The sequence below is a fragment of the Nannobrachium achirus genome, assembly GCF_963921795.1.
Source record: "Nannobrachium achirus genome assembly, chromosome: 12".
Taxonomy (NCBI): domain Eukaryota; kingdom Metazoa; phylum Chordata; class Actinopteri; order Myctophiformes; family Myctophidae; genus Nannobrachium; species Nannobrachium achirus.
Window position 1 is genome coordinate 48,365,506 of NC_137832.1, and position 17,536 is coordinate 48,383,041.

The 17,536-nt window shown below is 44.6% G+C and overlaps 1 protein-coding gene across 1 annotated transcript in view; it reads left to right on the plus strand.

Annotated features, from left to right (window-relative positions):
- The window catches only part of kremen1 (kringle containing transmembrane protein 1), a gene marked incomplete at both ends in the record, with an annotated part of 111,841 nt that overhangs the window by 51,448 nt on the left and 42,857 nt on the right, over positions 1-17,536 (plus strand). Inside the window, one exon of the mRNA XM_080738381.1 lies at positions 16,940-17,031. Coding sequence (XP_080594507.1) covers positions 16,940-17,031 — 92 coding nt within the window. The remainder of the gene's footprint in view (positions 1-16,939; positions 17,032-17,536) is intronic.

The following is a 17,536-nucleotide window of genomic DNA, read 5'->3' on the forward strand; positions in this document are numbered from 1 at the left end:
CGGGGGGGGGGGGGGGGGGGGGCGGGGGAGGGGGGGCTCTGTCTGATCCCAGCGCCAAGGGGGGTTTTATGGAGCGAGGGCTGAGGCACAGGTGGATAACACCAGACTAAGAAACATCGCATGTTGTTACTTGAACACAAGTCTCCGAGTAGGGAGCGGATGTACAGGGATTAGAGAGGCGTACATGTGTGCTGCGTACTGTATGTGAGCATGTGTGTGTGTATGTGTGTGTGTGTGTGTGTGTGTGCACAGCTCAGACAGAGAAGCAGGGTGCAGTGGGGGGCGATGGGATATCAGGATTGAAGGAAGTGGGTCTCATAAACCCCTCCGTTGTCATCTCATTGTAGGGTTTTCCCCAAACCGATCAAGTTGAAAGAGCTCTGTGATATGAGAGAGAGAGAGAGAGAGAGGAGAGAGAGAGAGGAGAGAGAGAGAGGAGAGAGAGGAGAGAGAGAGAGAGAGAGAGAGAGAGAGGAGAGAGAGAGAGAGAGAGAGAGAGAGAGAGAGAGAGAGGCCTATAGTCCCTACTTTTCATCTTTATGGCTCCCCATAATCTAGCCCATGAAAACAGAGAAGAAATTTGGCTGAGGGAAACCTCAGCGAAGTCCACTCCTATGATTGCTGGCTTGGCCAAGGCTAAACAAGAGTCATTCATCAATTCATCATTTTTGTACCATCCGTAAGGGTCCATATATACACTCTGGACTGTATTGTACCAAAGACCTCGCAGAAACAGAAAGTGTAAACTGATATTTTTGCTCACGGTGCGCAAGTGCTTCTTAATGTACTCTTCCCGCGCACCGAAACTGGACTCCCCTCTGCTGTCTGCTCCATTAGTATGAGAGTGTGAATTGTGTGATGGCTTGTTGGGCAGTTCACTGAGTGGCTTTGCTGGGCCATTTCCTGGCTATTTGTATGCAGGTGTGTGCGTTAGTGGTGCGGTGCGGAATTTACGAGTGTCCAGTGTCCACTATACTGTAGCTGTGAATGCCATTCCCACAAACGGATGGGATAATGGCAGTGTCAGAGTGAGTAACGTTCCTTGCCTTTATTGTAATGGAATCCCCACGATGACAGGTGTAAATCTGAGATCACGACGTACCATCACACGGCCATCAACATCTACAATGCGTTCAGGCCACAGGCCACCTGAATGCAGCCTCCGGCTCTGGGCCTCCTGAACGCTGTACAGGGCCACCTGAACGCAGCGCGAGCCACTTTGAACTGATTGAGCATTCATTTATGTCCAGAATGCCATGCAGAACAATCCTCAGTGTTAAAGCTGCAATCCATTGGACATTTCATGTCCTACCCGGGATTTGAACCTGATTCTATATGGCCTGGCAGACCAAACTTCTACCACTCTTCCAAGACGGAATACCCACTTGGCCAGTGGAGATAATAGGCTATTTAAGCTTAGTACGGCGACGGCAGATGACAACGGCAACCGGAAATGATCAGCGCTCGATAGATCAACCTGCCGCCATAGCAGCCGTCTGCACTAGCCAGAAGGTCCCTTTCCACGTTGTGCCTACAACGCCTGCTGTATAGACGCGTTGCCATGGGAACCAAAGCGTTCAGTAAAAGGGGTGGGAACCTGTCGCCGACGGCTCTTTGCTTAACAATTTGGACCGCAACGGCGATTGCGTCATAGCAGCCATAGTCCCGCCTCACGTTGCCGTAGTAGAAACAAGTTCCTTAAATTCCCCATTGTGTGTATGAGTACTACTTGTGAACCGATTGGTTTCCTACTTAGACGTCAGGGTTGGAATTTCTCGATGGAAGCAAGGGAGACCACCTACAACTGCTGAAAAAGTCTACTAGATGTTAATAATGTTAATTAATGTTAATTGTGTTAACATGATACAGATATGTTAAAATTAGGTTTTATTCATTACAATGCAGCTTCAATTCAACACTGAGAGTGGAACCAAATGCGTTCGGCACAGTATGGTGTTACAAATGGACAGCTTAACACCAAGGGTTTTGACTGTGCATGTTGTCAACGCGAGGCGGACCTTGTTAGTAACAGTTGATACAAGCACCATGTTTCTCCGGGCTACACTGACAGATCTTAAATTCTCTGGCGGCCGACTACGATACCCCCCAGAACCCAGAGTAAAACAGGCCTCTCAAAACAAGGTCCAGTCAGCATTCCTCCACGCACCCTCGGTTCTGCGAGGCAGAGCAGGCTCTACTTTCATCTTCATCATCGTGGAGCGGAGCCCGGGGCGTCCTGCAAACCTCGCTTAAAAGCAACAAGCACGCGGTTCACGTTAGAGCAGGGGTCTTCAACAGGGGGTCTCAGAGTTACTACAGGGCAGGGGGTCCTTTGTGAAGAATTGCGACCATAAAATTGGGGTTGTGACTTGTAGATCTTCTATTTTTGGCAAAGAGCTTTGGTGTATTGGGGGGAAAAGAGCAGACTAAGTACAGAGTGAAAGGTCAAGTTTATTAACTATTGACGGTTCAAACACAAATTGACATGAATCCAACATACACTGATAATTGTGCTGTCAAACAATGAAACTATATAGAATCTATTAACAGGTTGTGGGGGTCCCTGCTACATCTCTCTCTCAGCTAAGGGGTCCCTGGCCTGAAAAGGTTGAAGACCCCTGCGTTAGAGAGAACCGTTTCTACACGGAGAGCGTGTTACGTGCAGGTTTTCTGCCTCACATATTCTTTCCTCTCTCTCTCTTTTTTTGAGCGGTGGTCACAACGCTCCTATACGTGGCCGTGTGTGTGGGTATGTCTGTCTGTCTCCGTGTCTGTCTGTCTGGTTGTCTGTATGTAGCCTACAGTACCTTTTTTGACCACACATGTTAAGGGAGGGGCGCTGTTGTTCAGGCCAGACACACACACACACACACACACACACACACACACACACACACACACACACACACACACACACACACACACACAGGATGGATACCAGTGGCGGCCTGAGTGACATGCATTTTATCATTAATATTTTGTTTAATATTGTTTTAATATTTTTTATTATATATATATACAGGTATATATATATTTGTTTTGCTGTTGCGCAGCCTCCACGACCACCGCTCAGTTCACACAGGTGTGATTTTCCATTCTTTTTTTTCTTTTTTTTACATAGCAGCACGGTGCCAGGGCCTTTAAAAGATTATCATACATTTTTATGATTTGAGAATGTGGAAAATGGTTATTAAAAAGAGAAAAGCTTTTTGAACAGCGGCCAGCCCAAGAACAGCTGCTTTTCTCTTGTTCTCAGATGTACTGTAAAAGCCCCGCAGACTGCCTTCAAACGCAGAGAGCTGTAGAGAATGTTATGGCTAATATATAACACTCCGTCGTAAGAGGGTGTCCCGCGCCGACAATAGCAGATAGCAGTGGTGTAAAGCCAGGGACGTGCTGGGCCCCTGATTCAGCCCGGGAAAAAGAGTTGGAGAGGCCCTCATTGCTGCTACTCAAAGATTTGCCATTTCAGATCATGACAAGTGACAACCCAGTGGGCCAATTACTGTACAAGAGTTATATTTCGTCGTTGTCGGGTGGAAACCTTGTATGTCCAAAACCGTTTGTTTTGTATTTATCATTTTAAAAATGATTTAAACTAGTGAAAACAGCCGATCTACAAACACACAACGCCTCGGTGCGAGGCGTTATGTGCTTGTAGATCTGCTGTTTTTACTTCTTTTGTAGTAAAACGGCCTTATATGATGAAGCAGGGCTTTGATGACATTTTATTTAGATTCTTTTCCTAATGGCCGGTCTGGACCGGCCAGGAATGAACCGGCCGTTCGGGAGTTGTCCCGCTTTTCCCAATGGCCAGCACGTCCCTGTGTAAAGCAGTGGTGTGAAGTAACTAAATACATTTACTTTAAAGTAGGACTGTCATCTAGGCCATTTGAAAATAGCAGATCCATTCAGGCTCACCAATACGTCGCGGTGTGACACATTGTGATCTTGTAGATCTGCTATTTTCAAATGATTTTGTTCTAATACATTTCATTCATTTGAAAACTTGTGAAATGGGACATTCTGCATATTGAGTACTTTCTACTTTTGGTAATTGATGTACATTTTGATTTACTAAAGTTTTCAAATAAATGTAATGGAGTAAAAGTACAATATTTGCCTCTGATATGTAGTAGACTAGAGTAGAAGTAAAAGTATTGGAAATAGGAAATACTCAAGTAAAGTACAAATACCTCAACCTTGTACTTATAAGTACAGTACTTACTGTGAGTAAATGTACTTAGTTACTTTACACCACCGTAAATGTGCCAATTTAGTGTCAAAACATTCTCTGACCTTACAGTACCAGTGGGTTCAGGCCTCCCAGTAGAGAGGGACCATCTCACACACACACACGGCACACGCACACCTATACTGGTAGATGTGGTTTAGCAGGACCCTTTAGCTCAAACCTGCGGTTTACAACATTAGCAGGACACCACTTTCCACTTGCTTTACTAATATGTGGAGCATGTCAAAAAATCTATTTTGAGCCATAGAACACATATTTCACTTCAAAAGTTGAATAAACTCAACACAACTCAAGTTTTAACAATCTGACAAAATCCTACATTAGGAGGACATTAGATAATTAGGTTCTAAGCTCCGCCCATGTGAATTAACAGGACTAACTACATTAACAGGACAGCTGCAATTAAACACATGAAAATATGTCACTGCAGGGTATTTAAGGGTCAAATGTGATTAAATGTGACATAGCTAAACACAAACAAGGCATTCTATTGATGTTTTTAAATCTCTTCCTAAGACACATTTGTTTTTTCGCTGGCTTTTAATGTTCCTTAATTTTCCTGCGCAAATGGCTACACAGTATGTCTACACTCATGTCATCAACATGGATCTGTCCCATATAGCGCCCCCATCAGGCCGATTTTTTCAAACACATTTTTGGACACTGCTCCTACAAATTTTGCCCTAAAATCACGAAAATCGGTACACCCCACATTCTCTGAGCCAACCAAAACTATACATTGTCCACACAACTAGGAACCAATGCCAGTTACATCCGTCTTTGTGTATACATGTGACCTGACGGTCGCTTATCTCCCGATTAGGGAGTCTTACTGGTAGGCCTGTTTGTCATTTATGCACCATGTACAGCACTTCGGTCAATGTCTCTTGCCTACAGTGGTGTGTTACTGTTTCAACACCTGACTTGCCCTCAGGATCAACCATACAAGTGGAATATAAGCCAGTAAACATGCAGGACTGGAATGACATCGATACAAAGCTCACTAACTAAGTGTTGTTGGTGCCACTGAGATGGTAAACTACAATTCAATGCAATATGACTACTGTGTGTGACTTAGCAGGCCTGAGAACAGGCTGAGAGATGTGATTTCAACATCTTCAATGTTGAGCTACTGTTAATAAAGTTCTGCAGTGAACAAACTAGCATTTTCATCCATCTTGGTCGAAGGGGGACATTGAAAATGTCATGACTGAGGGGTCAATAGACTTAAGCTTTGTGAAGTTAACTTTACAGCTCGTCTGTTATTCTTGACTTCTTTAGAGATTTTCATAAGAGATTTACTGGAAGGGTTATAAGACCAAAAACTATAGCTGAAAAACACACCAATCATGAACAAGGTTCAACATTTATTTTTTGTAGGACACAGGAATGTAGCCCTGCCCCGCTGTAATCAGACAAAATTCGGGGAAGACCGCCAAAGCACCTCAGACCGTAGGGATGGGACAATATACGATATTATCGTTTATCGTGATAAAAAACACTCACAATAATCATATTGTGGAGATTTAATTTATCGTGATATCATCCTCTGTCATACACTGGGATCAATTCACCTTTTATTTGCCGAGCTGCATATCCAGTACTATTTAAACCCTCTGGTAAAAGGTACATAATATATGTACTTGATACAGTAGTTTTTCACTCTCTACCAAATCTCTTTGCCAAAAAATAGACGATCTACAAGCTCACAATGCTTCGTGCTGCGAGCTTGTAGATCTGCATGATTACTGCATGATTGATCTGTCGCAAAGCCCTCTCCCTAACTGTGAGGATTGGACGACAGCGTAGCAAAACACTTCCACCCAAAGTTGGCTCCCATAACCCGCTAAAAAGCCCGTACCTTGGCCCCCCATCGACCGGGAGAGACGGGGCCAGCACCCAGGGGGTACCCAGGGGCCCAGCCACCGCCAGGGCTCCCCACGGACCCCCTGGGAAAAAAATATGGGAAAATAGTCAAAAGTAGCCGATCATAAATGTGACCCGATTAGGGAGTCTTACTGGTATATAGGCAAATTAATATCAAAAACATTTATATTACATTATTACGGCCATGGTGAAACGTTGCTGCTGGGGGACCTGCTACAGTGATTATAGCTACCCAGAACATTTGAAGGGAGCATTTTTCAAATCATTTTCCGAAACCAAAATCTGCCTTAGACTGCAGCCTGTCGATTGTAGGTATAAATTATCGATACATTTGTTGTTTTTGGGTGCACTGCAATTAAGCAATGACATTGTTTTTTCCAGCGGGTAAATGCACAGGAAGAAAAATTAAGTGAATCTTTAAAATATAGCAGATCCACAAGTCTAGGTATGCAGGTCGCCGGTTCGATTCCCGATCCGGACGACCTTTGCCACATGTCATTCCCCATCTCTCTCCCCATTTCCTGTCTGTCTACTATCCTAACAAATAAAGGCATAAAAAGCCCAAAAAACTAATCTTAAAAAAAAAGAAAGTCAGGTCTGAGATTTATCACCCAGCCCTACTTTAATGTTGAGTTACATGTATGACATCATTTTTGTAGCTGCAAGGAATAATTATGGCAATTATAATTTGATAATTGATTTGCAGTATCTCATAAGCTACAGTGCGTTACTGCATCCCCATTATTCAGTTGCCTGCAAATGTATAAATAGGCTACTTTTTCCAGAATTATGTTTAATACCAGCGTTAGTCCAGAAACCCCCACATTTACATAAATCAAAACATCTATTTTCAATAAAGTAGTAAATGAGGATCTCCCTCAATTGATCTTTTCGAGAAATTAAATAAAGGTTGAATGAATGCAAATCTTTTGTATTGCTAAATGCTCATGATGTCCCCGAACATGCCATGACAAGGCAAATGTTTTCTTTGGATATTAATGTTATCACCACCGGCACCACCAAGATGGTTACTTTGTCAACTATCATTATTCTGATATTGCTACCATGCTGTTATGTAAAAATGTTCATATTCTGTTCACACAGTGGTTCTCAAAGTGAATTCCAGGTTGGAATCCACTTTGAGAACCACTGTTCAGGCCCAGGGACTCTGACACTGTTGTTTTTGACAACAAATTTTGATTTAGTTTTGAATAAAATGTCATTTAATTTTAGTCATAATTTAGTGACCTGAAGAGTTTTAGTTTTAGTCTAATTTTAGTCGACTAAATATCATACATTTTTAGGCGACTAAATCTACAGTTCATTTAGTCAACTAAAATGTATTTTGGCAGGCCTTGATGGCATCGTAATGAGTGATTTTACACTTGGTTGTGTGCTGAAAATAGCAGATCTACAAGCTCACAACGCGTTGCGCGACACGTTGTGAGCTTGTAGATCTGCTATTTTCAGCACGCAACACTTGAGAACAACCAAACATAAAATGACTCTCTACTCCACTAGTCCCTCCCTAACGTTTTAGTCTAGTTTTGATTTTGTTGACGAAATTGTCAATATAATTAGTCTTAGTTTTAGTCATCACAGCTTAGTTTTTATTTAGTTTTTGTCAGTGAAAGAAATGCAATCGACAAATACTTTTCGTCATAGTTTTAGTCAACAACATCTACACTGCTCTGACAGTACAAATGGAACCAAATGAACACTAAGTCTCATGATGCAAGGTTAAATTAACATTGTCTGTCTGTCTGTCTGTCTGTCTGTCTGTCTGTCTGTCTGTCTGTCTGTCTGTCTGTCTGTCTGTCTGTCTGTCTGTCTGTCTGTCTGTCTGCCTGCCTGCCTGCCTGTTTGTCTGCCGATTGTTAACCAATTTGAGTTAAGCTCTCCTCCACTCTTTTCAAAGATTTCACCTTGTGCAGGGAAACCCTTTCACTCATTCTTTCCACTGTAGCCCACTTGCTGATTACTAGCTTGCAATGCAATCAGCCACTGATCAAATTCACCTGTGCTGCCTGCCCATCCCCCATCTCCCTCACTGCACTCACTCAAAACTGTGTGAGTGAGAAGCTGCCCCTCCCCCCACAGTCAGTTGGTTTGTTTGTATGCAGTCTGTACAAGGCAAGGCTTTAAATACTGTGAATATGTGTGAAAGTAAATCCTACGTGTTACTTTATGCTTAGGGTAGTCTTACTAGTGACTATATACAAATGGAACCAAATGGAACTCATAATCTGTGTAATCTATGCACATGGCTTATTTTTTTGTTCTGGTTAGTTAAAGCATAGCCCTAGAATGTCTCCAATATTCGGTCGATTGACTCTCCGAGTAATCCCTCAGATGTGGAGCCATAGAACGCTCCCATGGCGCGGCGGTTAGCAACTAATCTGCGCGGCACTAAAGTGCTGCGCGCTACTTGTGTACTCACCCAATAATTAATTCCTCAGCCTGGGAGAAAGACATTGTCCTATAGTGTCATATCCATTTGAAAGTTCTGGCTGAAAACATGTACTTTGTAAAATATCACCACTTATCACGAGCCAACACGGACGACTTACACGACCGGGCGAGGGGCTCGGAATGACTGCTGGACTGAATATATGGAAACATCCTATTGGAAGCACAAAACGTACGGGGCACACAATTGACAGGTGCTTGTGATTGACGTGGGGTGACTAATCACACCACCTGCGTGATTGTGTGCCCCGTACTTTTGTGCTTCCAAAAGGAAGTTTTGATATATTCAGTCCAGCAGTCATTTCGGGCCCCTTGCCCGGTCGTGTAAGTCGTCCGTGTTGGCTCGAGATAAGTGGAGATATTTTACAAAGTACACGTTTTCAGCCAGAACTTTCAAATGGATATGACACTACAGGACAATATCTTTCTCCCAGGCTGAGGAATTAATTATTGGGTGAGTACACAAGTAGCGCGCAGCACTTTAGTGCCGCGCAGATTAGTTGCTAACCGCCGCGCCATGGGAGCGTTCTATGGCTCCACATCTGAGGGATTACTCGGAGAGTCAATCGACCGAATATTGGAGACATTCTAGGGCTAGTTAAAGCAGTGGTTCTCAACCTCTGGGTCAGGGAATTATTTTGGGGAGGGGGTCCCCAGATGATTATCTAAATGACTGTGCACCATTGCTTTCTCTCTGAACAGTAAACATACAGCATAAGGTTTAAGTGTAAGGGTATCTTCAGATTTCTAAAGTACCCTTCCGTAATCAATGGGGGCAATTTACCCCTTTTTGTGCAGATATATGACCGATTTGTTGCATGTCTGAGTCATCATGACATCACTGAGATGCCATAGACTCCTACCTACCCACTGTCTGACGTGACCTACCACTGCCGGATGCACCCACGCACACGCGCACACACGCACCTCATCCCGGATTGTATAACAGATATCTTAAGCCCGGTTCACAATGCAACATGCTAGCCCAGATGATCCTTTTGCCGTCCTATAACCTAAAAGCCTAACATGGGTTGTGACAGCACTGAGAGTAGAGACGTGCTACAGCCAATCAGAGAACAGGACAGGTGGCTTGTTTGATTTAATTCACACATTATTTTCTTTTATATAATTAAAAGACTGTTTGTCTGTCTGGATCAATCCAGTGATATAACTTTAATAATTCTCGTGGGCGAATCCAGGTGTGACAGAACACTCTCAATGGAGCTATTGTAGTCCAGCCTGAGGATGCAGTAGCCTAGACTCCGAACCTCTTCAGGCGATAAAAGCAATATAGTTGCAAATTCTTTATCCTCACGTGCGTTGTGTCCCACTTGAGCTCCTCTTTATTGTGTACTTCAAGGAACTTTAAATCCCTGCTCCCTCAAGCAAGGAGATGAGGATTAGATTTGAGTCTGGAGGAATCAAGCAGGTTAGACTGATTGTAGTCCGAGCATTTCAGGCAAAAAAGTGCGCGATTCCATCAAAATACTGCACAAACTGGCCGGACTATAGTAACATTGTGTCACATATGAGGAAATGGCATATTCGGGACAACCTTGGTAGTAGGCTAATAAGGCTATGCTTTATTCAAGCCAAACGAGACACTCTATTTGGTGCTTTATGATCCCACAGGGAATGCTACAATTTGTCAATCAGTGTCATCACCGATAAACAAACTTTTACTGCACTGTTTTTACAGTACAGTAAAAGTACAGACAGTACAGTACAGACAGTACAGTTCAGTGATAAAAGGTCAAGGTCACAAGCTTTTTTAGAATAATTTGACCTTAGAATTGTAGTAAGCTACTTTGGTGTCATATACTGTATCTGAAGGCTAGTGAAGTCATTGATCTACAAGATGTACACACAATTCGTAACACAAGAATTTTGCCTATACTGTGTAATACTGTGTAGAGGAATAATTCTAGAATCAGTATCGGGATTTAAAGGGATATTCCATTTAAAAAAACTCTGCCTTGCATGGGTCTGCCTCCCCAGGCTCAGGGCCTCTCCCCACACACACCCATTGTAACTTCAAACTCCATTATATTTTTTTCTGGTGACTCATACTACCCTCCTAATACATGAGCAGGCCATGTTTTTTTTCGATACAATTTTTCATTTATTTGTAATAATTTTAATTTTTCAAATTTTCCCAAAGAATTATTAAAAATAAATGAAAAGGGTTATTGAGAAAACACGGCCTGCTCACGTATTAGGAGGGTAGTATGAGTCACCAGAAAATGTGATCATGTGGTCATGTGATACTGTATATAGGAGCTACGCTGATCAGCATACATGACTGTGCAGAGCTGCTACCAGTGGTGCTTTGGGGTTTTCTTTTCAGGGTGGACGGTCATTTATTGACGTCACATGCACGAGCGCCTTTAGATGTGTGCGTGCTAACTAAAAGTTTGCTTTGAACAAATCTCATCTATCACAGTAATGGAGCCAGGTAGCCTGAGACACGCACAATGCACATACAGTCACCGCTGGAAACCTACAGTAGGTGTTAAAGTAGCCTATCCATATGAATAGGGGGGTATGTGCAAGCCCACCACTCACTGCCTGCCTGGTAAACCTGTTATGCGAATAGCCATTTGATTACCATGGTCATCACTTGTATAGCTACACATTTTTAAAGTGACAGTTTAAGTACTTTCTAATACCTCTAGAGTGACAGTTTAAATTAAACATTGGCCAAATTGACAAATATTATGCAGAAATTGTGAAAATAGCCAATCTACATCCTCGTGAGCATGTAGATCTGCTATTATTATTAATTTAGGGGGTTGTGTCCTGAAAAGGTTGAGAACCACTGCATTAATCCATTTAGGCCTGGGGCCCATTCTAAAAATGCCTTTTAAATCCGGCCAAGATTTTCATTAAGAAAACAAATGCAATTCATTAATAAAAAATAGAAACATGTAAGAACCACAAAATGTACAGTCAATTGGATGAGTGGTTTGTAAAATATGCATAGCCTCCTTGGAGTGAGCTAAAATGTTGGCAAACTTGGAAAATGGACATTAATATAAACGTGATTTTTTGGGACGTTTTGATTAATTATTACACAAAATAACAATACAACAATTGCAATATCTGGTTAAATTTGTATAATTAAGAAACATTGTCTGTATGTTATGCAAATCATGTTGCAGGCCCATGGTGTGGCAAACCACCAACATGGTAGACCCCTGAACAGTGTTTATGCCAAGTTTAGTGTGGATTGGAGCAACGGTGTGCCTGTGGCAGCCAGGGGCCCCTGGGAGCCACATTGGGCCCCTTGTGTTGCTATTATAATGGCCGACCCCTGAACGGTGTTTGTTCAATCAAGTTTAGTGTGGATCGGAGCAATGGTATGCCTGTGGCAGCCAGGGGCCCCTGGGGGCCACATTGGGCCCCTTGTGTTGCTATTATAATGGCCGACCCCTGAACGGTGTTTGTGCAATCAAGTTTAGTGCGGATCGGAGCAACGGTGTGCCTGTGTCAGCCAGGGGCACCCGGGGGCCACATTGGGCCCCTTGTGTTGCTATTATAATGGTAGACCCCTGAACGGTGTTTGTGCCAAGTTTAGTGTGGATCGGAGCAACGGTATGCCTGTGGCAGCCAGGGGCCCCTGGGGGCCACGTGGGGCCTGTGGTGTTGCTATTATAATGGCAGACCCCCAGAACGGTGTTTGTACAATCAAGTTTAGTGTGGATCAGAGCAACGGTGTGCCTGTGGCAGCCAGGGGCCCCTGGGGGCCACATGGGGCCCTTGGTGTTGCTATTATAATGGCAGACCCCTGAACGGTGTGTGTGCCAAGTTTAGTGTGGATCGGAGCAACGGTGTGCTTATGGCAGCCAGGGGCCCCTGGGGGCCACATGGGGCCTGTGGTGTTGCTATTATAATGGCAGACCCCTGAAGAGTGTTTATGACTAACGTTATTCACCCAAAATGCTATGTCATTGAAATGTTCATAAAAACATGTATGTGCATTAACAGGACTCTGACACCCAGCCAATCAGGTGCTTCAAAACATACACTGTGTGTGAATATTCATGAGCTTGTGTATGAACATGCAGTAGCATTACACAACCTATGGGGGCGCTGTTCAGACACAAAAAAGTCGGGTGTATGTGTATTAACAGGACATCAAAAAAAAAAGGTGGATTTGGGCTCTCTAGACCAATAGAAACACTTATGCTATTTCAGAATTGTCCATGAATTAGCAGGACACCAGTCCTGTCCTGCTAATCCAAAATGTCCTGTTAGTGTGGTGTGTATTCAGGCCAATTGTCCCGTTAAACCACATTTACCAACACACACACACGCGCGCGCGCGCGCACACACACACACACACACACACACACACACACACACACACACACACACACACACACACACACACACACGCGCACAGGCACGCACACTCACAGTCGTCAGTCGTGCTGTCGTCTATCTCCGTCCATCGCGCTGCACCTCCCTCTCTCCCCCCCCCCCCCCCCCCCCATCTCCATGTCCGGGAATCAACCAATGTGTGTGTGTGTGTGTGTGTGTGTGTGTGTGTGTGTGTGTGTGTGTGTGTGTGTGTGTGTGTGTGTGTGTGTGTGTGTGTGTGTGTGTGTGTGTGTGTGTGTGTGTGTGTGTGTGTGTGTGTGTGTGTGTGTGTGTGCGTGCGTGCGTGCGTGCGTGCGTGTACATGTGTGTCTCTCACACACATGTACACACTCCCATGCCATGTGTGAGGGGAAGTGAGTCAAGAGCTCTGAAGCAGAGGTGCCACATAGTAGACATAAAAGCTACATAGCTTAGTGAACCAATCAGTTTCACCTGTGAGCGTGTGTGAGTGTGACTGAGAGTGTGTGTGTGTGTTCGTGTGTGTTCGTGTGTGTGTGTGTGTGTGTGTGTGTGTGTGTGTGTGTGTGTGTGTGTGTGTGTGTGTGGTCATTCGTTTGGGTCTCCCTGGGCGGTGATTAGCAGTGCACAGGGTCCAGTAAATTAGCTAAGTGGCTATAGACAGAGTTCTAGGGAATCTTATATCAAGTGGGGGCTGCTGCATGCTGACAGGCCCTGTGTGTGTGTGTGTACAGTATGTGTGTGTGTGTGTGTGCGTGCGTGCGTGCGTGCGTGCGTGCGTGCGTGCGTGCGTGCGTGCGTGTTAGGGATGGGAGGATAATCGTTATTATCGTTTATCGTGATAAAAAACACTCAATAATCGTATTGTGGAGATTTAAATTTATTGTGAAATTGTCCTCCGTCATGCACTGGGATCAATTCAAGTTTTCTTTTCCGAGCTGCATATCTGGTACCACTTAGAATTACCCTCTAGAATTGGTAAAATGGACCTGTAAAGAATGTACTTGATACAGTCTGTTTTTCACTCTTTACCAAATCTCTTTGCCAAAAAATAGCCGATCTACAAGCCCACAACGTGTCGTATTGCGACACGTTGGATAATTATCCAGGATAATGGATGTTGTGGATATTTTGATTATCATGATAATAATAATAATCGCAATATCGCAATTCCTTTGGTCACAATAATCGTGATATGAAATGTTCATATTGTGCCATCCCTATAGTGTGTGCGTGTGCATGTTTGAGAGAGAGAGAGAGAGAGAGAGATAGTGAGAGAAACCCAACTCCTGCGGGCTGGTCCCTGGACCCCCCCCTCTCCTCTGTACTGTCATGCTAGCAGCAGCCCTGGGGCCAGACAAACAGGTGTGTGCCTCTAACGTGGGTGGGGCAGCAAGCCGATAGATCTGTGCACAGGATAAGGTGTCCACACACACACACACACACAGGAAAACAAGCTACGCCAGCCAAAATACTCTGTGTTCATGTTATCTAACCCAGGGGATGTGTACAAATGGGAACGAATGGACCCCTAAAATGGGTCAGTTTGGGTCCCAACTGCTGAGTCACCGTCCTGTAAACGGTCCGAGGTATTTCAGAGCAGCGTTGATTTTGAGGGGAAATTCACAGTTTATTTTGTCGACAAAAAAATGTATTTCCGGGCTTGATGGCGTTGAAATGGCTGATTTTATTCTTGGTTGCATGCTGAAAATAGCCGATCTACAAGCTCACAGCGCATCGTGCTGCGGCACGTTGTGAGCTTCTAGATCGGCTATTTTCAGAGCACATGGGTGCAACCAAACATAACATTACTTGTCTTTTTACTTCTCTTCTCCATTAGTCCCTCCCTGACATTTTTGTGTTTTAAGTTGTTGACAAAATTGTCAATATATTTAGTCTTAGTTTTAGTCATCATAGCTTAGTTTTTGTTCACTTCTTATTTAGTTTTCGCTGGGGGAAAAAAGGCAGTCGACGAAATCAACACTGGCTGAAATGAACACCAGGTTGTCTTGCTGATGGTATGGATACAGATCGGGACGCAACATATGGGATACTGTTCTGTCTTCATCAGCTCCGAATCAACACAGTTTTGTTTTGCCGGTAAGAAAAAGAATGTTTCGCCATATTATCACCCATTATGGACTTGAATTAATCACCCCCCCTTCCTCCCCCCCAAAAAAAAAAGAATTTCACTGCTGTCAATAGCGTGTTTCTGTCTGAAAAGAAGAGGAAGAAACCCAGGAAAGTGTTTTTGATAGGGGAAGAAAAGAAATGGAAACGCCCTTCACAGTTCTGCCCACAAAAGGTGAAACGGGATAGCAGCAGCGCCCCGGGGCCTTTTCAACATGCGACAATAAAGTGTGTCAAAAAAAGAAAAGGACAGGTCTCTGCAGCAATTACTGCCAAGTCTGGAAAAAAAGAACTGCAATGTCATTTTAGAAGGTGTGCTTTTTGTCTGCGTCTTTTTTTTTTTTTTTTGGGCGACTGGAGTGTTATTTAATAACAACCTAACAGGCCTGATATTGCAATGATAATATTGCCTCAGCGGCCCCAAAGGGGTCCCGCGATATACTTTTTTTATTATCAGTTATTTACAACTGGCCATGCTTATATTTATCTTCTTAATAACAGATTGCCCTTTCTGTAAAATGATGATCTCAGAGATATGGCGCCTGCTCAAGGTCCCGCAGACATCGGCGTGCGGCGCCGTACGCCCCCCGGCCCATGTCTCCTCCCCTTTGTCAGTGAAACTGAAAGGCAAAAAGCAATGACAGGAGGAGGGGAGGGGGAGGTGGGGGGCTGTCAGAGTCTTCTTATTATGATGGGTTAAAAGTGCCCTGGTGAGGTTCAAAGTGGCTGTGTCCCCCAGACAAAAGCGCGGCCCCATTGCCCCCCCCCCCCCCCCCCCCCACGCCCTTTTCAGGTCTGCGTCTGGGACCCAGAACAAAGCCCCCCCCCCCCCCCCCCCCGCCCCATCAGAGAGCCACGGTATGGCCCCTGACTGACACGCATGGCCTGGTCTCCTGGAGCAGCGCGGGAGGAGGCTAAGTCAACAAGCATCCCAGCCATGCTAGCAGCAGCGGTCGCTGATTGACAGGCCTGAGATAATCTCCCTTACTGTGATGTTGCTGGGTGTTCAGCCCTCGGTGGCGCTCTGGTTGTGCAACAATAATTCCTTCTCATCTTTTTTGTTTTCCTTTTCCCCCTCGTGTCCTTCTCCACCTTCTCTCTTCCTCCTCGCTCTCTTTTCCTTCCCCTCCTCTCTTTGTTGCTTTCTCCTCCGCTCCCACCGTCTTACCTTTCTTTTTCACCACACGTCTCCCTCCTGGCCTCCTCCTCACTTGCACCTCCTCCTGCGTCTGGCCCCCACGCGATGTTAGGAAGACACAGGAGATGGTGTTTGACCCTATGAGTATTGGTGACCACAGGCCTCATGACTCGACCATCTCACATGTCTCCTCATATAAATACTTGGGCATTTGTATTGACAACTCACCTAACTTGGAATACACATGTGGACAGTCTCTGTAGTAAACTACAGCAAAGACTGCACTTCCTCCGCCGTCTCAGGGTTCACGGTGTTGACCGAAAGTTTATGCTAGTGTTCTACCGAGCGGTCTTGGAAAGCCTGGTCAGATTTGGCATCACAGTTTGGTTTGGTAATCTCTCTAATGTGCAACTGAGGTCTGGCAGAAAGTACAGCGAACCTAAGTGGAATTATGTCAGGTTTAAAAAATTGTTTGTACCAGCGTCAACTAAAATGCTGAATGAGGCTCTGAAACAGCATTGAGAGATTAGATTAATCACTATTTGTGCACTTGTGTAATGTTGTGTCCCCCCCCCCCCTCTGTTATGTATTTCTATGATGTCTTTTTGTCACTGATGTTTTGTGTGTGGCTGCAGCAGGGGTGAAAGCCCAAGCCAAATTTCCCTTGTGGGCAATAAAATTGACCTTGACCTTTATCTCTCCTTCCATCGTCTCTGCAGGAATCCTGACGGCGACGTGCAGCCGTGGTGCTACATCGCCGACCACGAGGATGGAATCTACTGGCGGTACTGCGACATCCCCACCTGCCAGAGTAAGGACATCTGCACTTTACCGTACCGTACCGGTTAAATGTTTGTGCTGTATTAACGAAGTTCGCTGGGTACCGCCTGGAAACCACCTCGAGGACTCTTGGAGGTGCCCGGACCCCACTTTGAGAACCACTTCCGTATCGTACCATACTGTACAATGTTCTACAGCCCTTAACCCTGCTCTTAATACTTGTTAATACTACTGTGAAAATAGCAGATCTATACACGCTTGTAGATTGCCTGTTTTCGGTGCGCGACACAGGGCGCAACCAAGTATAAACTGGGCATCAGGGCCTCAGCAGGCCTTTTTGCATGACTCTGTTCATCTGGCCTGCCTCTCATGAATAGCTTTTATAGACGTGTCTGGCTTGTACAGTACAACGACCATTATCATCCATAAAAGATAAGATAAAACCTTTATTGATGCCTGGAGGGACATTCTGGTGTCAAAGCAGACACAACAGGGAGAGAAACACAGGTACGAGTAAGAGTCACGCCAAGATAAAT